The sequence below is a fragment of the Carlito syrichta genome, unplaced genomic scaffold (genome assembly GCF_000164805.1).
Source record: "Carlito syrichta isolate Samal-C Ts95f unplaced genomic scaffold, Tarsius_syrichta-2.0.1 Scaffold303585, whole genome shotgun sequence".
Lineage (NCBI taxonomy): Eukaryota > Metazoa > Chordata > Mammalia > Primates > Tarsiidae > Carlito > Carlito syrichta.
Genome location: NW_007247681.1, coordinates 47,440 through 71,663, shown reverse-complemented (window position 1 = coordinate 71,663; position 24,224 = coordinate 47,440). Strand labels below are relative to the sequence as shown.

The window sequence follows — 24,224 nt, the reverse complement described above, 5'->3', positions numbered from 1 at the left end:
CCATTTCCTCTCTCCCTCCCTCCTTCCTTCTTTCCTTTTTTTTTTTTTTTTTTTTTTTTTGGCAAAGTCTCACTCTGTTGCCTGGGCTGTAGTGCATGCAGTGGCATGATCCCAGCTTGATGCAGTCTCAAACTCCTAGGTTGCTCCCATCTTAGCATCCCAAATAACTGGGACTACAGGTGCCACCACACCTGGCTAAAAACTGGGTTTTTCTAATAGTTTGTATCCACATTTATCTTGTCCTTGTATGATACCATTTTCTGGCGTATGTGTGTACCAATATCTTTCTGCCCCATGCTTTACTGACTAAGTAATTATTCCATAGGCAGTTTCCTATTTGTATGAAAATGCAGAAATCCAAATTACAATATAGAGGACTTTTTAAAAGTAGATTAGTAAAAGAACAATTCACCATGACCAGACTGCATTATTAAATGTAAATGCAATCCATATTGGGATGGTGAATCTAAAGATTCACTTCAGTTTCTTTGTTTTTGTTTTCAGATTGGGGTCTCAGTCTGTCACCCAGGCTGGAGTGCAGTGGCAAGATCATGGCCTTGACTTATTGGGCTCAGGCGATCCTTCTGCCTCCACCTCTCCAGTAGCTGGGACTTCAGGCACATATCACCACGCCTGGCTAATTTTTTGATTTTGTTGTTGTTGTTGTTGTTGTTGAGACAAAGTCTCACTATGTTGCCCAAGCTGGTCTCAAACTCCTGGCCTCAAGCAATCCTCTCACCTCGGCCTCACAAAGTGCTGGAAGATTTGCTTTTATTTCATTCGGGTGCAAATATACAATGACCACAATCTCAGCATATATTGAAAACCTTACAACATACCCAAAACAATAGGGCACAAAATTAAGGATTTTTTTTTAAGGCTAGTCAAGTGAAGCAGTGGGAGTGGAAAAAAGAAATCCATAATTGACTGTGATCAAATCATGGTAAATACCACTGGGCATGAAAATTAATATGTAAAATACTGTTAAACAAAGCCATTAAATGACTTTATTTGTATAGGGTCATATTTAGAGAATTAATGCAAAATGTAAAATTAATGATACCCAAATAAAAGAAAAATATTGTATATGTAAAATCAGTAGTTTTCATACATCTCAGCATCAATTGGTATAAAAATATATTTAAAATACTTAATTTACAACATCTGTACATTTTCATGAAAACCTTGAATAATAATGACAAGAAGTGTACATAATCAGAATAGTGAAAACATAATTCTAAAGCCATTAATAAATAAACAAGCATGGATATGACTATTGGAAGTAGCTCTAGTGTTACATGATGAATCTATAACATCATTGCAATTTTGATCAACTTTCATGATATTTCTAAATGGTTAGTGTTAAATTATTTAAAAGATAGTTAGAACACAAATGAAACTGGCAAATTGTACTAAAATATTTAAAGAATAATTAGAAAACTAAACGTGAACAAGAAAATTGTGCTTTACTATTTATCAAATTATTGCATAAAGTTTTTATATTAAAATTTAGTGTTTATGTTAGAGTAAAACACATACACTGATGGCACTGAATAAAGAGTCCCCAAATGGGAGTTCATATTGTAACCTTAAGGAAATGAAATAAATTCTGGTCATAATCAACAGAGGAGTGTAGCAGTGTACAATTTGGGCAACATTCCCTTGGTGATATCTTGTCAGATGGCAGCAGGAATGCTTTGGAGCTGCTCTAGTAGTGACATGGAGGTTGGTGGAGCTCTGGACTGAGAAGATGCTTGAATTGTTAAAAGAAATGTACATTTAACAAATTATTTGGAGGAGTAGCATCAAACTCTCTGCATCACAGGTAATGTAAGCTTGTGCCAAACCAAGCAGGGCTTATAGCCACCCACACAAGTGGCAATTTGATGAATTCTATACACAAAGTATGGAATTTCGTAGTCAAAATTTCAGTGAAGTGGGTAGTAGTCCCAGTTTCTCACCAGTTAATTGACCAATAATAAGTTACATCAATTTATTTTTTTTCCCCTTCTTACTGAATTGTAGAGTTTGCCTTCCTAGGCTTTCATTTCCTCCTAGCCTAGTCATTCCGTTAACTGTTGCACGTATCAGCATACACCTCTCCCTTTCTCTGCTACCAAATTTAACTAAGTCTGTCTCATATACACACACACACACACACACACACACACACACACACACACACACACCCCCGCACATGTGCACAGACATACACCAAATTCAACTCTTCATTCAATCAACTGATAAGAATATACTGGAAGGTAGGGAGAGCTGTGGGTGAGAAAATGGGAAGAACAGAATATGAATGAATAGACTGGATAATGAATTAGAAAATATTCATGAAATCTAGAGAAACCCATTACAAGACATATTTGAATCATATACCTGTTAAAGACCCTGGATGACTTTGCTTTCTGAAACCTGGATTCATGAAATCATCTTTCCCTTTAAGACTGCTTTCCTTCCTCTAAGAGGGAGATATACTTTTAAGGACCACTGGTGTCTATAAAGAAACAATTTTTTTTTAAAAAAAGAAACAATCACTCTCTCCATCAGGGGCACAGAGAGTAGTAGATGTTTATGTTCTAATAATTGTCATGCAAGTACATAGTAGCTGCACATGATCTGAGAACTTAGCAAATTTCATACCATTTCTCATCACGCACATGGACATAAAAATGGTGTGACTCCTCTCGTTCCTGCAAACAGAACCTGAAATTCTAACTACAAAGTTAACTCCTGAAGTAACTAAAAAATCAGGTCTCCTCATTGCCATGTTCAATACCACCAACCATGTCATTGATGTTCACACCAACTGAAATAGCAGGGATCAGAGGTGGATATAGAGTTTCTTACGCGCAGCTTCTCTTGAAAAGTCTGGTCACACCTTAGGAAACATCCTTCCTCTTTGTGTGGAAGCTTATGTCAGTGTATCTGTAACAACTCCATCAAGAAGAGTCACTTTCCAGATATTATCCCTTACTATCCTGATACAGAGCTGTCTTCTTCTGAGCTTCTGTCTTTCGGACTGATTATGGAGTCACTTAAAATGTCCACAATCAGAGGATGAGTGGCAAGGAGGTAGCCAAATCCTCAGATATACAGTAATTTGAAAAATTCTCTAATCTCGCTTCCCTCACATGGTATAATAATGACAATGCCTGCATGGGGAATTGATAATAACTTTGAAAAACTGTGGTCTTTTCTGCCAATTATCAGAAACAATTACTAGGGATTAATAAGGCTATCACAAGGAGAGGGAGAGAAAGTTTGCTGTGATCCATGGAAACTGACAGAGCTTCTCTTTCACTAAGAGAAGAGGAGAACAGATATACTGATATCTGGGTCACCAGACTGCAACCAAAGAGATGGCCCTAAGTGAACTATGTGCTTCCATGATAATCTGCTCCCTAATTTTTAAACTCACAATTCTTCAATTTCCAGAGATACATCATTATTTGTGATGTGAACTGAAAAGTAGGATCTTATTAAATAATCAGAAAATTAACTGTTGATAGGTAAAAGAAGAATGAGGGATATAGAATAAATTTCAAGACCAATAAAGAGGATGCAGTAGTTCATGCCTGGAATCTAGCACTTTGGGAGGCCAAGGTGGAAGGATTGCTTGAGGACAGGAGTTCATGAACCAGCCTGGGCAACAAAGTGAGAACCTGTCTCTATAAAAATTTAAGCTATTAGTTTAGTGTGGCAGTGCACACCTGTACTACTCAGGAGGCTGAAGCAGGAGGGTCTCTTGAGTCCAAGAGTTTGAGGTTAGAGTGAGCTATGATTGCACCATTGTAGTCTAGCTTTGGCAATAGAGCAAGAGACCCAGTAGCTTTAAAAAAAAAAAAAAAGGCTGGGCACGGTGGCTCAGCACTTTGGGAGGCCGAGGTGAGAGGATTACCTGAGCTCAAGGGATTCGAGACCAGCCTGGGCAACTTGGTGAGACCTCATCTCTACAATAAATCAAAAAAATTAGCCGGGCATTGCCTGTAGTTCCAGCTACTTGGAATGCTGAGATGGAAGGATCATCTGAGTCCAGCAGGTGGAGGCTGTGGTGGCCGTGAGCGTGCCACTGCATCCCAACCTGGGTGACAGAGTGAGACGCCAACTCAAAAAACAAAACAAAACCGAGAGAGCAAAAAAGGAACCACGGGTGTTAGGATGAATATTTTTTAAAGTGTTTGAAGTTACCATTACATTTAGTGACCATAAACTTTTGTTGACCAAACAGAGTACTCCTAGTGGAATTTTATGTAGAAGCCTATTGGCAATGAGGGACCAGCTACAAAAAGTGGGGAACGGAGAGACAGAGCGCAGAGTGCAGATATTTCTTTCAGGAAATTTAGCTACAAAAGGAAAAGACATGAAAATCTCCTTCTCTTTCTCTCTCTAAAGCCCTGTCATACAACTAATTGAAGTTTACAAGAAGTGAAGAAGGCAAGAGTGAAGAGATAATATATGAAGACATAAAAACTTTGCTGAGCACAGATAGAGAAGAAAGATACCACTTCACACATTCAAATTGCTAAACAAATCCACAGCAGGATAAATATAATATTTTGATACCCAGACATATTATACAAAAACTGCAGAAAACACATGTAGTCCCTGAAGCCAGTTCAAAGTTCACAGTCCTGCAGAAAACAATCCCAAACCCCTAGTCTCTGCACCCCCTTTATAGCTTTGCCTCTCATTCTATATCTTATTTTATCCCTATACATCTTATTATTTTAGACTAAAAATACATCATTATAAAGGAAAATTGTTCAAAAGACTTGTGCAATTCTCAGAAAAGGTACCACTCAGGCCAACAGATGTTTGATAAGTGCTCAATCTCATACCAAAATTTAGCAGTCTGTGCATGAGCTGAATGAATATGTGAGTCAGATTTAGAAGGGCTGTGCAGACAGTTAATAGAGCAGACAAGACAACTATCTTTTGAAAGGCCTGCTTACAAGTGTGTTCATCGGCAGCCTTCTGGGAACTTGGATTCAGGGATTATTCCCATGATTCCCTGATAAGAATGGCTTACTGTGCCTAAACTCTTTTTGCAGGCAGTATAGTTTGTGCTGAATACATGCTTTCCTTCTAGATGTCTGGACTCCTAGGTCATCAACTTCCAAAAAAAACCCTGGCACAGAGTATCTAATGAGCTTCCCTGGTAGGAGGCATTTCACATGTGTTATCATTACCTATTACTGAAAGAATTAAGTGTATCCTGTGTAATCCTACTTTGAGAAAATTCTTGGAAGCTTGTGCCTGTTTTTCCTCTGGGCTTGGCTGCATGTGCATTTTCCCTTTGCTTTCTGAATTTTCACTGTAATATCTTTCAGCCATGAATACAACTACATGCTGAGTCCTGTGAGTCCTTTGAATCATTGAACCTGGGCTGGGCTCTGAAATTCTGGTTTTCCTTGTGGGTATCATTGTCTTTCTCACATCTGGATCATGAACACTGCTTTTCTTCCTATTCTCCTGAAGAACATACTCAGAGTGCCAGGGTGGGCTGTGAGTGCTGTCTCCTTTTCCTCTCACAAATCCCCAAAACCATTTGCCTTGCAGTCTCAAACAGACCCACAGAGATTGACCTCTTCCTACTTAAGTGACTTTGTCCACACCCAGGGCGTGTCTGTGAGCCAGGTTTTGCCTCTTCTGACATTTCTTGGGGCCTGACTGTGTTAGGAACTGCTGACATTGACATATTTACTACTTGTGGGAACCACAATGTTGTTCCTGCAAAACACAACCCCTAGGTCTTGTTGTCTTATTGTAGTGTTTATTGTTTTTCTTCTGGTTTGTTGTGGAGTGGTTCACCCAGGTGCTCTGATGACCACTCACCTTCCCTATCTCTCCCATAGGACTTGACTCTCCCATGCCTGATGTAGTTACCCAGTTGGAACTAGGGGAAGAGTCCTGGGAGTCAGCCAGACTTGATTCTGGTTACAGAAGAAGGGTTTGGAGGTTCAAGGCTCTTGTGATTGGAAATTGAGGGAAGTGTGACATTGGGCCTAGGTTCAAACCACACCAGGAACTTGTCCTGTGCCCACCAATGTGTAAGGCCAAGGCTAGTAGCTGTATCTGATTTCTACCTTTGCTCCATCCATTTCCCCACTTGCAAGATCCCCTCTGACTTCTGGAAAATCTATTTCACACTTCTTTGGTCTCCATGTCTCTCTGGTTCCTCTCTACTTGTTCCCTCTGCAGTGCTCTCCAAAACTGCCATACACTTACTATGACACAAGAAGTGCTCATATCCTTACAGAGTCCTTGACCTCTGCATATGCAATTGTGATTAGATATTCTATGACCCAACCTGACCCTTCTTCAGTGTGTCTGACAAAGCAGCTGAAGACCTGCTGGAAATAATTTGTAGGGAAGTGCACTGGAGCCCTTGCCTCTCCTCTCTGAGCTGTACCCCATCTAGGTGCCCAATTACTGCACAGTGATCCATCCTTTCTTTGCTCTGATCCCAGGATCTTGGTCCTAACAATGATGCCATGATTTACGGGTATGTCTGACACACATTTGTGATGGGGCTTCCAACTCCTACCAAAATCAACATGCACTTCACTGGCATTTCTCTGTCTTTAGATTGTTGGCATAAAGTGGAGATTGAAGAGGCACCTTTTGGACAGTGTTTACGAGAAGAAGTGTCATAGGTAAGAACTCATATGAAAAATCACACAACTAGAAGTTCCATTGCTGTGAAATACATTTGTGCCTACTCTTGTAAAATGCTTTCCACTCGCTTTATTTCTTTTCTTTTCTTTCTCTTTCTTTTTTTTTTTTGAGTTGGAGTCTCACTCTTGTCACCCAGGCTGGAATGCAGTGGCACACTCCCGGCCACCACAGTCTCGACCTGCTGGGCTCAGGCAGTCCTTCCACCTCAGCCTTCCAAGTAGCTGGAACAGCAGACGCATACCATCATGCCTGGCTAGTTTTTGTGATTTATTGTAGAGACAAGGTCTTCCCAAGTTGCCCAGACTGGTCTCGAACCCCTGGGCTCAGGCAGTCCTCTCGCCTTGGCCTCCCAAAGTGCTGAGATTACAGGCTGAGCCACCGTGCCTGGCCAGTTTTATTTCTTAAGGTTCATGATATGCAAAATGTATACTCAGTTGAGAAAGATTAAGAGAAGATGTTTACAATGTCTAAAACTGACAAGGGACTAACTCATAAAATATACAAGAAATGTTACTAATCAAAAGTAAATTAAATGTCCCAAAAAAATGAAAAACAGGAACTTGGAGAGATATTTGTACACCTATGTTTTTAGTAGCATTATTCACGATAGTCAAAGGGTGGGAATAACCCAAGTGATCATCAACAGATATGAACATTAATATGCATAAATATGATTGGATAAGCAAAATATATTATACATATACAGTGAGATATTATTCAACTTTAAAAAGGATGAAAATTCTGACATACTACTACATAGATAAACCTTGAGGACATTATGCTAAGTGAAATGAGCCAGTCATAAAAGGTCAAATATTGTATGATTCCACTTATATGAGATACTTAAAGTAGTGAAATTCATATAGATGAAAAGTAGAATGGTAGTTCCCTGAAGATGGAGGGAGGAGGAATGGGGAATTTCAATTCTGCACAATGAAAATTGTTCTGGAGATGGACAGTGGTGATGGTTATATAACAATGTAAAGGTACTTAATGCTACTAAACTGTACACTTAAAAATTGTTACGATAGCACAATTTTTTAAAAGAAACAATAAAAAAAGAAAATAAGAAACCTAATCTAAATGCTCAAAAAATAAGTAGTCAATCAAAAGAAGAGAAAAATTAGATGGCTACCAATTTTATAAGTAGATGCTCAAAATAATTTGACTTAAAGCTACATATACCAAATACAAAGAGATACTTTTAAATATTTCATAATTGGAGGAAAAGGAAGTTGGAAAGCTCTAATTATTGGCAGAAATATATTGATTAAAAAAATCTTGTCCATCTCATGGGAAATTGAAAGACTGTGGCGCTATTATGAGATAATCTAGGAGATGCAGTCCACTGGTACATTGGCTCCTCCTGGCCTTCCAGTCTTGCATTCTTCTATGCAGGCCCATTGGTGTACATGTAAGAAAATGTTGTCCATGCTATTTTTTTTGGTGTGGTTGGAGAGAGATAAAAATATGGCAACAAATTTGAGAAACATAGGTGTCTATGTTTGAAAAAATGGATAAAATTCAGCACTATAAAACAATGCATGACAACTGGAATTAATTGACTAAGAGTATACACAGAAATACACATTATTTTAAACAATATTTTGAGTGATAAAAAGTGTAAATGTAGAGTACAATATTAATATGGTATATTGGAAACAATTTTACACAAAATAGCAGGGCTCTTCTTATTAGAAAACATATAAAGAAAAACAAACACTACACCTCTTAGAATGGTAGTGTGAGTGTTGAGGTGATGAAGGAGTTTGAGGAATGGTGATTAGTGGAACAAGCATACTGATGAAACAAAATCAGTTCCTTGTAGGATCCAGAAGTGAAAAAATGCATTCTCTCTGCTCAGAGCCTCCTGGCCCAACTTCCTCACACAACTGCTCACTGCATCAAGGATACCCTAGTATTTTTTTAAAAGAACTTCAAATCATGCTGAACAGACTAAGGTACGATTTCCATTAGCCAGGTGTGGTGGGGCTCACCTGTAATCCCAGCTACTCAGAGGCTAAGGTGGAAGGATCACCTGAGCCCAGGAAGTCAAGAAGGAAAAGCAAGATAGAATATAAGAAGAACTGTGACTACAAGTGGTCACACGTATCAGCATGAAGAACATCATAGACAATTTTATGTTACTAAATTTGAAAATGTGAACAAAATTAACTTTCCTGTCTTATGGCTGCTCTTCCCATAATTTTAATATCACTGTTACACTTTGAGAAATTCTGTCCTTTCAATGTGATCTTTACCATTGACTTGTTATTCATTTACATTTCAGCCATTACTGGGACTCCCCAAGTCTACTTTCTAAAGTTGGTGAACTTCAACCTAATTTTCATATATACTCATATATACTCTATTCTTCATATATATTCTATTCTATACTTTCATATATACTCTATTCCTTCTCTGGTGCATTCTGTTAGAGACAAATTTCCCTTTATCAAGTGAAACTTTCTGGAAAACTATCATTTTTCTCAGTTACCAGTAAGTTAACAAAATCAGTAGTACTTGAATGATGTAACCTGGAGTTACTTATGGCTAATGTTTGAATTGTCTGTGAACATGAAGATATATCTTGGAACTTACAAATAACAAATACTTATCTGAAGACAGATAGGGATAAGGAAAAATACAGAGCTTAATCATACTCTAAATTTCAAGTTACTGTAGAGGAGGACATGGATTTTAGAACAAATAACAGATCATCACATCTATGAAGATTGTTAAAATTAGAGTTAACCTTGAGGATCTTTTTTTTTTCTTCTTTTTTTGAGTTGGAGTCTTACTCTGTTGCCCAGGCTAGAGTGCAGTGGCACACTCATGGCCACTCCAGTATCGACCTGCTGGGCTCAGGTGATCCTTCCACCTCAGCCTTCCAAGTAGCTACTGTGCCTGGCTAATGTTTTGTTTTGTTTTGTTTTGTTTTGTTTTGTTTTGTTTTGTTGTAGAGACGAAGTCTCACCAAGTTGCCCGGGCTGGTCTCAAACCTGAGGACTCAGGCAGTCCATTCACCTCGGCCTCCCAAAGTTTTGGGATTACAGTCTGAGCCACTGAGCCCAACCAAGGATCATTTTTGTACAGTTTATTTTATTTATTTTTTTCAAATCTTTTTTCTTTCTAATTTTATTTTAGACTCAACGGGTGCATGTGCAGGTTTGTTACATGAGTATATTGCGTGATAGTGAAATTTGGGCTTCTTTTGAGTTCACCCCCAGGTGGTAAGCATGGTATCCAATGGATGGTTTTTCAATCCTTACTCCCCTCTCTTCCTCCCCCTTCAGTAGTTCCTAATGTCTGTTGTTCCCATCCTTGTGCCCATGTGTGCCCAGTGTTTAGCTCCCACTTATGAGTGAAAACGTGTGGTATTAAGTTTTCTGTTTCTGTGATAACTTGCTTAGAATACTGGCCTCCAGCTGCATTCATGTTGCTGCAAAGGACGTAATTTTGTTCCTTTTTGTTTGTTGTGTAGCATTCCATGGCATATAAGTACCATATTTTCTTTATCCAGTAGACCACTGATGAGTACCTAGGTTGGTTCCATGTTTTTGCTATTGTGAATAATGCTGCAATAAACATGAGTGCAGGTGTCAAAATTTTTCCACCAGAAAGGATAATATTCAAATAATTTTCACTCTACTGTAATAATTGAAGGTCATTGCCTTGCTGTACAATGTCCATCCACACATTTGGCAACCCAGAGATTTTTTGCTGCAGTCATTATTTTCCATTTTTAAAAGTCAATCTCTTAATAAGAACTACAATGATGAGGTCCACTTTTGTTTGCTTGTTTGTTTGTTTGTTCTTGTTTCTCAGTAGGATATATGTAAAATAGCTCCACTGACTATAAAGTCCAGGCCGGGTGTGATGGCTCATTCTTGTAATCCCAGTACTTTGGGAGGCCAAGTCAAGAGGATTGCCTGAGCCCAGCAGGTCAAGGCTGCAGTGACCATGAGCATCCCACTGCACTCCAGCCTGAGTGACAGAATGTGAATCTGAGTCTAAAAAAAAATATTAGGTCCAGTAATTATCTGCAAATAGTCCCATTCCTCTGCATTAAGATGATAATTTCAGTAATTATAGATCTATCATTTAAAAGTGCCCCAATCCTGGTCACGTGCTTCATTTGAACATCGGTGTACACATGCTGTTTACTATTGTAGCAGGCCTTCCCATCTCATTTTATTTCCTGTGTATCTTGAATTAATAGTTTAACTGACCTCTTAAAAACACCAAATAAGTCCAATTTATACAGTTGCATCAACGTTGTTTCTCTCTGTTGCTTAAAGAATCATGTCAATAGGTGGATTTAGGTCCATGTAGGTAAGTGGTGTCAACCTTGTCCAGATACTTCCTGCTGCCCTCACACTGTGTGTGTTGTAGTGTTCAGAGTTCTTTATTTTAACACTATTTATTAACACTGCTATATAGTTGATTTATTGAAATGTTAGTTTTTTGGGAGGAAGGGTTGGGGTCTCATTCTATTGCCCAGACTAGAGTGTAGTGGCATGATCATGGTTCACTGTAGCCTCAAACTCGTGGACTAGATTGATTTTCCCACCTCAGTCTCAGTAGCTGGGACTACAGGCACATGCCACCACACCTAGCTCATTTTTTTATTTTTAAATTTTTTGTAGAGATGAAGTCTCACTATGTTGCCTCAACTGGTCTTGAACTCTTGGGCTCAAGCAGTCCTTCCACCTTGGCCTCCCAAAGTGCAGGGATTACAGCCATGAGTCACCATACTGAGACTTGTAATCTGAGTTTTTGTCTTTACAACTTTAATAACATGAAAAAAACTCCTAAACCCAAGGATGAGATCTAAGATTTTACATAAAATTCCTCTCGGTAACTGATTCAATTGACACATTTTAATATTTTTACTGCGAATTGGTTTTCTTCCCTTTTCCCAATTCCTTAATATGAAAATGCTCAAGAGCGCAATCATTACTCCTCAATTTTCCATCCTATTGTGATCTAATCCAGTATTATGTTGGTAAACACAATGCCAAAAACTTGCAAATTTATGTCTCCTTTCCAGTCCTCTCTTCAACTCTACAGTCATCTGTCAATAGTCTACATGGGACCTAGTCTTGGAGGTCTACTAGATGTTACAGTTAGCATGTTCAAACTTTATTCCCAAGCTATCTTCTAACTCTGCTGTGCCCCTCTTCTTCCCATCTCAATTAATTGCAACTATATCTTTCCGGTTGCTAAGGCCAAAATCCCGAGGTCAGTATTTTCCTCACACCCACATCTCATTCTACAAACATTCTTGCTGGCTCCATCTTCTAGATTTATCAAGAATCTTACTGTTTTTCATCAGCATATATACCACAAGTCTGATAAAAGTCACTATCCTCTTTTACCCAGATTTCTGTAATGGTCATCTAACTGGTCTGCCTGCTCCTACCTTTATTTTTCTGAAGTCAATTCTCAACTTACCAGCCAACATGATTCTTTCAATGTATGAACCAGAAATTGACACTCTTGTGGTAAAACCCTGCAATATCTCTCAATTTTCCTGAGAATAGCCAAAAACCTTACAATGTCCTATAAAGCCTCATAGGACTTGGCCCCATGTAGCCACTCTACCTTTTTTTCTTTTCTAAATTATTTTATATTTATGTTTATGTTTTATTTACTTTACATTTTTGCTTTTATGTTTCTGTAAAAAAAAAGGAATCTAACTTATTTTTTATATGCTCCTTCTCATTTTCCTGGTTCCACGTGCCCTGGCAGTCTGGCATTGCTGGAACATGGCACTGCCTGTTCCCTCTGCTTTGGTTGTATACCCCCAGATACACACACGACTCTCTCCCTAGTCTATTTTCATGTCTTACCTCAATTAGCCACTTATCAAAAAGACCTCCCCTTATTACCCTACTTCACATCTCATGCCACCCCTTTCCCTGCACTACTCATGCTCTTAATTGGTTTGTTGCCATTTTGTTCTGTGATATACTTCATATCCAGAGGATAATGGATGACATACATTAGATATTTTGCATGTGTTTATTGGCCAGTTGTAGTGGTTTACACCTGTAATCCAGCACTTTGGGAGGCTAAAGTGGGAGGATTGTTTAGGCCTAGGAGTTCAAGACCAGCCAAGGCAACACACTGAGAATTTACCTCCAAAAAAAAAAATAGTAGAGCATGGTGGTACATGCCTGTAGTCTCAGCTACTCGCAAGGCTGAGTTGGAAGGACTGCCTGAACCCAGGAGGTCAAGGCTGTGGTGAGCTGTCATGGTGTCATTGCACTCCAGCCTGGGCAATAGAGTCGGCCTCAAAAAACAGACAAAACATTTGTGTTCATTAAAACAGTGAATAAAGTTCTCTTGACTTTTTCTAGATTCATTTCTAATGCTCTGGAAATTCTTTCTTATTTTCTTTTCTTTTTAAAAATTTTTCTGCAAGTATTGATCCCCAAAACACCATTTTCTATCTTTCTTTTGCTCTTCCTTTGAGATTGTTATTATGCAGATTTGCCCAAATAAAACCTAATTATAGTTGGGAGACAATACCTGCAGGTGGGCCAGAAACATAACTTGACTTGGTGCTCAGCTTCACCTGTCATTTTCACCTGGTCTCTTTATATATTACAAATATGCCTTCCTCTAGTTTCTGCCTCATCTCTCTCTGCATAAAAAACTTAGTCACCACTAGTAGCTCTTAGTAATGTAAACATTTTGACTTTTTTTTCCTTGAATAATCTCAAGTCCCTATGTGGATGTGGCCATTTCAATTACAGGTGAAGTGTAACTTCTCAGCAAGGAGTTGACCTCACGGTGGTCCAGATCTTTATCTGAAGTATTTTTTCTGAGTAAGAAGACTGAACTCAAAATCTTCACCCTCTTTAAGATGTATAAGAACATGCCCAACGCTTAACTACTGAGTTACACCTGTTGTCTGATGACAATCTATAATCATAATAGTAAGTATGTTTGTTTTATCTTAGAAACCATATTGTGCTTTGGGTATCTATAATATTAATAGTATATATCTACACAAAAGTCAGGAAGACTGAAAACCTCTTTTTTTCTCTTTTGTTTGTGGGTTCAGGACTACCTTTACTATTTCAGTAAAATTATGTCTACAGTAAATATCAGGGGCCGATGCAAAAAAGGTTAAACTTCATGTACTATTTACGGAAAGAGAAATATTGTTAAATTAAAAAGTGATTTAAAAAATTGCAGGTGCTAGGGAGCAGTAATAACTAGGAATTGTGATCAAGATTCTAGCAAAGTCACATACTCAGCTGGATTTTAGCTCTTCTCAGACTTCAGTGTCTTCTCAAATTTCTCCAAGATATTAAATTTTTTCATACTTCACTAATTTTCCTCAGAGCTATTTCTGTTACTTCTTTCAATAACTATATAATCATTGGCTGAGCGTGGTAGCTAACACCTGTAATCTCAGCATATTGGGAGGTTAAAGCAGGAGGAATGCTTGAACCCTGGAGTTCAAGACCAGCCTGGACAACATAGTGAGACCTTGTCTCTACAAAAAAATTTAAAAATGAGCTGGGCATGGTGGCATGCGCCTGTAGTCCCAGTTACTTGGGAGGCTGAGGTGAAAGGATTACTTGGGTCCGGGAGGCCGAGGCTATGGTGAGTGAGCCGTGAAGGAGCCACTGCACTCCAGCCTAGGTGACAGAGTGTGACCCTGGCTCAGAAAAACAAAAACTACATAATCATTATTCTTTCTTTTTAAATTTTTTTCGTAATCATTAATAATTTTCTGTAATTTTGATTTTACAACTGTTTTTCTAAGATAATCTGAATTCTCTATGCAGAACTGTCTTTATAATAATAGAAGTGATCATTACTTGCTAGTTAGTCAATGAGATTATGGAGTTCAGTTACCTATCGTTTATCTTGGGATATTGATACCCCTTTAATATGGGGGCTCAGATGCCCTTTTGCACACATGTGTCAATTGTGAACTCTGCAGCCACTATCCCATTCCAAAATAATATTTAATAAGTTGCCCTCCATTTGAGACAGATGTCAATTTCCTGAAAGGAATTGAATAATATCTTAGCATACAGAGAAATAGTGTACGGATAAAAAAGTGTTCCTCGCTGGGTGGGACCTACTCACTGAATAGTCAGGCAGGAATGACATTCTGTGGGAGTTAGAGGCAGAGCTCCACTCTTGCCCACCTGCAACAAGGGAGGCCAACGTTCTTCCATCTTCACCTCATGGCCCTGTCTGGACTCTTTTTCTCTTGTTCCTGACTAAATATACTGCAACTCACACAAAATCCTCACTTGTACCCCACAACTCTATAATAAATACGTGACAAAAACAAACAGAGACTAATGCTTCACACATGTGAAGAAGATTAAAACAATGTTTATTCGTTTCCGGCTAAACATGTACATACTTCATGCCCGAATGACCTCATGAAATCCGTCCATTTGGATCTGTAGTCTTCAAGGGCAGTTGAAATAATATTTTAAGACTCTGGGAGCACGCTGATCTTCATGGACTCCGAAATAATGTTTTTATAATAAATCTGTGCACAGACCCTTTAAGAAGTCGAGAGGCGGCCGGCTCGGTGGCTCAGCCTGTAATCCCAGCACTTTGGGAGGCGGAGGCGAGAGGATTGCCTGAGCCCGCGGTTTCAAGACCAGCCCCGGCAACTTGGCGAGACCTCATCTCTACAATAAATCAAAAAATTAGGGCGTGGTAGTGGCACGCCTGTGGTTCCGGCTCCTGGAAGGCTGAAGCGTAAAGATCGCCGGAGCCCAGCAGGTTGACGCTGGGGTAGCCGTGAGTGCCACTGCACTCCAGCCTGGGCGTCAGAGTGAGACTCCGACTAAAAAAAAAAGAAAGTCGAGAGCTCCTTTCGCCAACCCAGTGGGAGACACCGTCTTCCAGAGCCCCCAGCGTCGCTCTGGGCCTGTAACAGCTCGGGAGCGTTCGAGTGAGGGACCCTCTCTGCTGAGGCCTTCAGAGCCCTCTGGGAACTATATTACCCAGAGGCCTCTGCGTTGAGGGGCGGCGGTGCTGAGCCAATGAGGATTCAGAAGCAGAGCATTTCCGTGCGTGCCCATCGCGTTGGGCGGGACTTCTGGAGCCCTCTCCGCAGCAGTCCTCTCGGTCGGGACTGGGTGTGCTCTGGCTCCGCGGCTCTCAGTCGAAATCGCAGTGCCAGGACAGGAACGGCGCAACAGGACTCGTCGTCCCCGCGGCACAGAGGCGGGTCTGACGTTCGGCGAACGGGAGCCCAGTGCCCGGATTCACTCCGCCCCGCCCAGAGTCCGATGGCGGCGGCCGCGCCGAGGGACTCTGGTCGGGTCAGTGCTGCGCTCCCCGGGCCTCCCTCGCCCAGGTCCCAAAACCCGGGTGACGGGCGCCTGCTCACGTCCCTGCAGCCCAGCCCCGTGTGTCCGGGACCGTGAGACTCGCGTGGGTGGAGTCCCATTTCTGACATTCAGTGTGCTCCACGAAGTGTAAGACGGTGAGACAGGCAGGGGGACCGGCACGTGCGAGGGCTTGGAGGTGCGGCTGAGGCAGGAATGTTGGAGATTTCTGAGGGCCGTTCTGTGTCCGCGGGAAACAGAGTGAGGCGGAGTCATGCGCGGTCAGTCAGGCTGTGAACGTGTACCTGCACTCAGGGAACCTTGGGAGCCACAGGGGGTTGTGAGCTGAAGAGACTCGATCTGACTTAGCGTTTTGAAAGTTTTTCAAGGGCTACTGAGACGGAGAACAGATTGGAATGGGGGTGATGAGGGCAGTGAGGGACAGTAAGTTTGAGTCTTGAGCCAAGGCACAGAGCTATGAAGAGGCAGCACTGAGTACCTAAGCGCAGAAAGTAGTCCTTCATTCCAAGGTCATCTGGCTTCTAGAACTGGCCAGAGGTGCAGGGGAGATTTGAGTCCATTGAAACATCATGGTCCCCAGCCTCTGTGGCCTGCCACTGACCTCAGGTCCCCATGGCTGAAGGGGCACTTATGGAATATATACAGGGATCTGGAGGGTCTTCTAGGCCCTTACTGGTTCCAGCCCCACCCATATGATCCCAGGGATTGTGGTGTCCTGGAATTCTTTGCCTGCATTCTCCCTGCCTTTGGGGTTGGGAGCCTAGAAGAAATTGTGAATCCAAGTCCAGGGAAAAATCCCCTCGACGTGTCCTGAGTCCACGCTGAGAGTTATATGGAGGGGTTTCCATTTCTGGCCACCAATGGGAAGAGACATGGAAGATTATCCCAGGAATGGGAAAAGCATGGAGGTGTGACTGAGCTGGGAATAGGGCACAGTAGGTCTCCATTCTTTCTCTTACAGAGAGCAGGGGTTGGGACTCATTCCTGAACTGTGGCTACCTGAGAAGTTGGACATCTGTTATGGAGTAATGAGAGGTTTGGGTCAGAGACAAGAGACGAACTTACTTAGGTCCAAACAGGTACCACCTGGCTGCAGAGTGGAGAACAGACTTTGGGGGTGAGGGAGGAGAAAAGATGACCAGGGAGGAGGTTTCTGCATAATCCAGGTGACTTGATAATGTGAAGCAATGTGGTGACCATGGAGGTGAGAGATTAGATTCTTGATTCTTGTTTTTTAAGAATGGCTGCCTGAATTTTCTGATTTTGAAGATGACAGAAAGCTAGGAGCGAGGAATGACAAAAAGTTTTAGTCTTAGCAGCTAGAGTGATGGATGCTCCATCAATGAGATGGGACAGTTAGTAGTAGGAGTGATTTTTACTGGAAATATCAGTTTTGTTTTTGCCATGTTAATAGTCTTACATATTTCAGAGAACAAAAGTGTGGTGGTATCAAGTGGACAGCTGAGCATACTGGTCTGGACTACTAGGGAGGGGGTCAGGATGGAGTTATTCACAAGTGGTAGCTACTGTGTGAACTTGGGTGGAGCTATGGATCACATGTAAGAGGTCGTTGTGGTGGTGCTATTAGCAGACCAGAAAGGAGATGAGAACCACGGATTAAGTCTCTTGCTTGGGCACCTGGTTGGTGATGGTAGGCACCACAGACATATTTGTGGGAGAGAAGTAACGATGAAGGTACTGTGTGTGGGGAGGATGGTCTAGCAGGTGGGAGGACTTCCAAAGGAAAAGTAGAGATGAGATAAATAAAAAGACATAGAAGTAATTGAGACAAGATGATTCTGAGGCAGGGCTGCTGCTTATTCGCCACTCCATAGATTTACTAGACTTTTGTGGTCAACTTTGGTGGTATCTAGGGTGTTTCATTCTTGCTGGTGGATAAGGTCAGGGCAAATGTGGTCATCTGTGAGAGTCATTATGTCTGGCACAGAGACTAATGGGCTCAGCTTTTAATGAGGATTTAGCAGAGAGAGGAGTGTGTCTGTTGAGGGGACAGCAAGTGCACTACAGAAGCAGAAAAGGGAAGAGTGTCTGAAACTCACATGGTTCTGGGTGGCTAATGTTGAAACAAGGATCCAAGACAAGCAAGGAGGCCTTCAAAGCAACATTGGAGACTGCCCCTGGTGTTGGGATCCATAGGAGGTCTTGAGTAATACTGGACTCTGTTTGAATTTGCCAAGACCTCTCTGGATGCCTTGTGCTGAGTAACATGGGATGAGTCTAGGGAGGTTACTATGGCATGGGGCAGAAGGTGGTGGAACTGTTGGAGTACATCTATGAGGTCCAGAGATGTGAAAAAAGTGCAGTCTAAAGAATAATGTGCATGTGGAAGAGTGTGGACTGATGGCTCCAGAGTCCCAGTAGTGGGGGCTGAGGATGATGAATGACCCACATTTTATTGTGTTATGAGCGATGATGGAAAGGACCTCAGGGAACTCCCCTAGTAGGAAGGAGTGAGACCCTGAAGTACAATTCCTAAGCTTATATGTAATCTATCTGCCTGTAGTTGCTGTGGACTAGTCACAGGGATTAATGGAACCATGAGAGCAGCACCAGTGGCATCAGGGTGTGGTATCTTCTCTGAGGTTGAGAACTTGAGAGGAGGATGGGTATAGGGTACATGTGTGGGGAGATAGATTGTGGGTCCTTGGAAGAAAGGATGTGGTTTCATCTGTCCCCATCATGACAGGGCAATGTAACCTTTGAGGACGTGGCCATGTACTTCTCCTGGGAGGAATGGGGTCTTCTTGATGAGTCTCAGAGACACCTGTACCACAATGTGATGCTGGAGAACTTTGCACTTATATCCTCACTGGGTAAGGCCATCATACTCACCGCAGTGCCCTGGGCTTGACTTTATCTTTCTTTTCTTCCCCAGGGGCTGCTCTGTACTCACATCTGGGCTGTGGATACTGCTTTCTTTCTCAGTTCCCCAGACAGGTGCTGTTGGTGACAGGGCGGAGTTTGTACTGCCCTCTTCTTTTCAGTTCTCCTGCTCTGAAGCCTCGTAGGGAAGGATTTGGGGGGTCAGTATTCTTGCACTTGCCCTTTTCCTGACTGGGTGGCTGTGTCCAAATTCATGGCATCTCTGTATCTCGGGTTTTGCTCCTTTTTTCTAGCTCACAGTTCTTCCTGCCTGCCTATGCTAGAATCGCAGTCACTAATATGGGTGCTTCTTACGTGCACCAAGAGCATTCTTGTGAGACCCTCATCTGAGGTTCTTTTTTTGTAACATTTAGTTTTCTTTTCTGTGGTCTGCCATGTGATAAGTTGTTCTGAGCCAGTGTTGGCCATTTAACCTGCCCTGTCTTTCCTTCAGGACTTAGGTTATTCAAGATCCATGATAATTGCTCAACTGGGGGTTGAGCATCACAGGATGGACATGACTCTAGGCATGATAAGAGGGCCTGGCCCTGCTGAATGGTAGCTGGGGGAGGGCATGACATCAGGGCCATGTTCACATCTTGTAGGAACCTGTTCACCCCAGTGTTTTGATGCCAATGCCATTTCTGCTTTTCTTCCCCATTCTCGATACTTTGCCAAACTGTCATATTTATTCTGACTTCTGACCCCTGGCCTTCCTGCCATCTTTCTGCCTCTGCCTTTCACCTGTTCTCTCCACTGCCACCTCTGCAGTGATCTCCAACATTGGCCCACGCATTAAGTGTTGGATGGTACTCACATATCTGTAAGTAATCCTTGAATATCAGCTGCTCATTTGCAATTGGAATTTTCTGTTCCTGGACAAAAACTTATTCACAGTATTCACATGTCACCAGCAACTAAGGCCCTGCTGAAGGTCATTCGCAGAGCAGTAAGTTGGAAACTCTTTCTGCCTCTCCTCATCTATGTTTTACTAACTCCTTATGTCCTTTATCTTGTGAGGCCTCCTGACTTCTGTGACCTTTAGAGTCTTAGTACTACAAAGCATCCCCTTTCTCAACCTGATTTCAGCTCCATTCTGAAAATAATTTCATGTACTGATTCTGTCAGACACATTTGTGCTATGGCTGCCTCTTTCCCCCAAAGAAAGCATGTACCTCACCAGCATTTCTCTGCTTTCAGGTTGTTGGTGTGGCATGGGCAATGAGGAGGTATCTGCTGAGCAATGTGGTTTTGTGGAAAGAATGTCACAAATCAGGATTCCAAAGACAGATCTATCAACCCAGAAGGCTCATCTCTGTGAGATGTGTGTCCCTATCATGGAAGATATTTTATACCTGACTGAGCACCAAGGAACAACATATAGTAGGCAGAAATTGTACACATGTGGGAAACAATTCTGTTTCAGAACAAACCTTCACCAACACCAGAAAAAGCACAGTGGAGAGAAACCTTGTAGCAAGGACATGGACAGGGCCTTTTTAGTGAAGAGCTATATTCATGCATCAGGGAAGCCCTTCGCCTGTGAGGAGGTTGGGAACAACTTCTTGGCCAATGTGGACTTTCTTCAGCACCAGGCCGTTCCCAACGGAGTGAAGCCACACAGTGTTATTGAGAGTAAGGAGGACTTGCAGAGTGGAAAAAGTCACAAATGTGAATGCGGGAAAGCTTTTCGCCGCAAGCGTACACTTGTTCAGCACCAGAGCATCCACACTGGGGAAGGGCTATATGAGTGCAGTGAATGTGGGAAAACCTTCAGTTATAAGCATACATTTATTCAACACAAGACAGTCCACACTGGAGAAAGGCCTTTTGAATGCAGTGAATGTGGAAAGGCCTTCAGGTTCAAATATAAACTTGTTCAGCACCAGCGTATTCACACTGGAGAAAGGCCTTATGAGTGTACCGAGTGTGGGAAAGCTTTTGGGTGCAAATCCAAACTTGTTCGGCACCAGAGAATTCATACTGGAGCAAGGCCTTATGAATGTGCTGAATGTGGGAAATTCTTTAGACAAAGCTCCAGCCTTGTTCAACACCGGAGAATTCATACTGGGTCAAGGCCTTACAAATGTAGTGAATGTGGAAAATCCTTTAGCCAAAGTTCTATCCTCATTCAACACCAGAGAGTTCACACTGGAGAAAGACCTTATAAGTGTGGGGAATGTGGGAAATCTTTTAGACAAAGCTCCAGCCTCATTCAGCACCAAAGAGTTCACACAGGAGCAAGACCTTATGAGTGCAACGAATGTGGGAAATGCTTTAGCCAAAGCTTCAGCCTTATTCTACATCAGAGGGTTCACACTGGAGAAAGACCTTATGAATGCAGTGAATGTGGGAAATGCTTTAGCCAAAACTACAGCCTCATTCAACACCATAAACTTCACACCAGATAACAGGTGTCATGAGTGTGACCAATTCAGTTAATAGTCTACTCTGATTCAGAATCAAAAACTTGACAAACCTGATAGTTTTGTGAATTCAGTGAATGTGTGAAAGAAAACCTTTAGCCAAAAATCTAACCTTGTTCAGCACTAGAAATTTCACACAATATAATGGCCTTATAGGGGATATGCTGTCTTTTTGTTCAATGTAACAGCACTAGAAAGCCATTATGAAGGAGTCATCTACCTGAAGTTTAACTTTATGTATCTAAACATCCACAGTGAGGGAACTCCCAGTGAGTTGCAGGTATGTGAGAAGTTTTCAGGAGTTGCATTCTGCACTTTAACCTGCCCAAGACCCTTGCCAGAATTGTCATTACTAGATTTTTTAGGAGAAGTCATCTCACCTCTACCACCTGGCAGGTCAACACAGTGTACGTCAGTCACTGCAGCATGCATAGAGAAGACTAATGTTTGTACTCTTTATTCCATTCCCTAGAGGATATAATCTGATCCTTTAGTGTTTTTTACTTCACTTTTTTCTGACTAGTTTTGGCCCAAAGGACCCAGTTTGTGTACTCCTGGTAGCTTGTAAAGCGTTGCCTCCTTTATTGGCATTGTTGGTCTTATGTGAATATTGTTTATGAATTTTCTAGCCTCCAAATTATTTCTGGCCTCATATTATCTGGTTTGTGTAATAATAAAAGATTTTATTGTTGAAGTAATCTTTTAATTTTTTTTAAAGATGTGGGGTACAGTTCAGGGTTAGGTATACAAATGGTCATTGTGTAGGTAAAGTTTGGACCTCATTTTGGTGAAGTAATCTTTAATCTTAAGAGATCTATTCACTGTATATGGTGAGTTGAAAATACACTTATGTTCTGCTGGTGTGAAGGAGTGAACAGTTTTTGTGAGGGCCTTAACTTTGGGTGCCACAGAGGGAACAGTACTGTCTCACCAACCTTCAGGGAAGGGAAGGGGCTAGAGTGTGAGTTTAATTGCCAATGAACAGTGATTCAGTCATTCTTGTCTGTGTAATGAAACCTGAACTTAAAACCACTAAACATCAGGGTTGGAAGCTTTGGACTAGTGAAATTCTATTTTCAACCCATATAGTCATATATCAGAAGGAGTTTTGTATCCCAGTTCTACAAGGACAGAGGCTCCTGAGCTTGGGATTCCTCCTGACCTCATCTTCATCTGGCTGTTTATTTATTTTATAAAAAACTAATAGTAAGTATAGCACTTTCTTGAGTTCTGTGAGTTCTAGCAAATTACCAAACCTGGGGTGGGAGGGAACAGTCTGGGAAACAATTTATAGTCCACCTGGTAGAAGTGTGTAGCCTGGGAACCTCATTTGTGGGTGGCATTTGATGTGGCAGTGTGGGACTGAGTCAACCTGTGAGGTCTGTACTACTGGGTAGTTAATGAAATTTGTAGGGTACCCAGTTCATGTCAGAATTGATGTAGGAAAGACATATTTGGTGTCAGAAAATGTGAGATTTTCTAGAAGTGTCCTAACTCGGAAAGTTGATTTTGAAAGAGGATGAAAAACCTTGTGTTCCTGCATAGCCACCTAACCCATAGTATGAACTGTAGCCTTGCTGTGATGACTTGCTGAAGGCAAAAGTTACCAATGGGTTTTAAAACAGGTTGTTGACTCAACTTCTAAAGAGTTAGCTCTTTAGATATGCAAGGAAATGCAAAATAATTGTGCTAAACATATAAACTTGTATTTATTATTATCCAAAATAGTTCAAATTGTTTTTGTTTTTTGAGTTGAAGTCTCACTCTGTCGTCCAGACTAGAGTGCAGTGACACACTCCCGGCCACCACAGCCTCAACCTGCTGGGCTCCAGCAATTCTTCCACCTCAAGCCTTCCAAGTAGCTGGAACTACAGGCACACGCTACCACACCCAGCTAATTTTTTTATTTATTGTAGAGATGAGGTCTCGCCAAGTTGCCCAGGCAGGTCTCGAACCTGCAGGCTCAGGCAGTCCACTCACCTCAGCCTCCCAAAGCGTGGGATTACAGGCTGAGCCACTGAGCCCACCTTAAAATTGTTTAAAAGAGGGTCAGATCAGAACTTGGTCCTTTATTGGTCTGTGCTTTGACTCACAGCCACCATAAAGGAAAAAAAAATATGCTGGGACAACAGAGAGCACCTCTAAGACCTCTCTGGTTACCAAAAAAGTAGTCCATGTGAGGGGAGGACAAAACCAAGAAGCTATTGAAGCCAAAGAGTACAGTGAGAAGGGGTTGTCTCATTTTGTGGAGCAGTATCATCAACTTGAAAAACCTTTACTTAAATAGATTGTGAAAATGACTAAATTAGGAGTAGTTTTGGCTTGGAATGCTGCAGAGTGGAAGAGCATGTTTGGGTTGATACTGGACCCATTGTAAACTCAAACAATCACAGGGAGTTTCAGCTCATACTGCAGATAGTATACATGATACACACACACACTGATTTATTCCTGAGGGAGCAGTCTCCTGATGGACTGGATAAATACTACTGTCAGGTATGTTTACTCTGAGAAGGGAGATCTCTCATTCTTCTGTAAATGTAAACTGGAGCACCTTAGTGGAAGCAGCTGATATGCTTCATATGCAGGCCCTGTGGGACTGGTCTTATGATGACCAGGATCCCCCACTGAATATGTTACTCAAATTATGGTAAATGCTGTATTAAAGAGGCCCCTCTTGCATGGGTAACCCAAGTAACTCTACTGCTTCATGTAACTACTGCTACAAAATTGACCAGTCCAAGAAGTCCTTTTAGATTTGTTGTCTCAGGTTCCCTGTATGAGTCTTACAGCTACCAGGAACATCAAAGTAATTAAAAATAATGAGTAGAGGGACTTGTCCCAGCAGGGTAGAAGTCTTTTAGATGGTTACTGGGAAATGGGA

At 41.6% G+C, this 24,224-nt stretch overlaps 1 protein-coding gene across 1 annotated transcript in view; it reads left to right on the top strand.

The window, feature by feature from the left end:
- The window catches only part of LOC103261066 (zinc finger protein 420-like), a 56,038-nt gene extending 34,713 nt beyond the window's left edge, over positions 1 to 21,325 (top strand). The window contains 2 exon segments of the mRNA XM_021712671.1: positions 15,907 to 15,910; positions 20,671 to 21,325. Of these exon segments, the coding sequence (XP_021568346.1) occupies positions 15,907 to 15,910; positions 20,671 to 21,325 (659 nt within the window).
- The last annotated feature ends 2,899 nt before the right edge of the window (positions 21,326 to 24,224 follow it).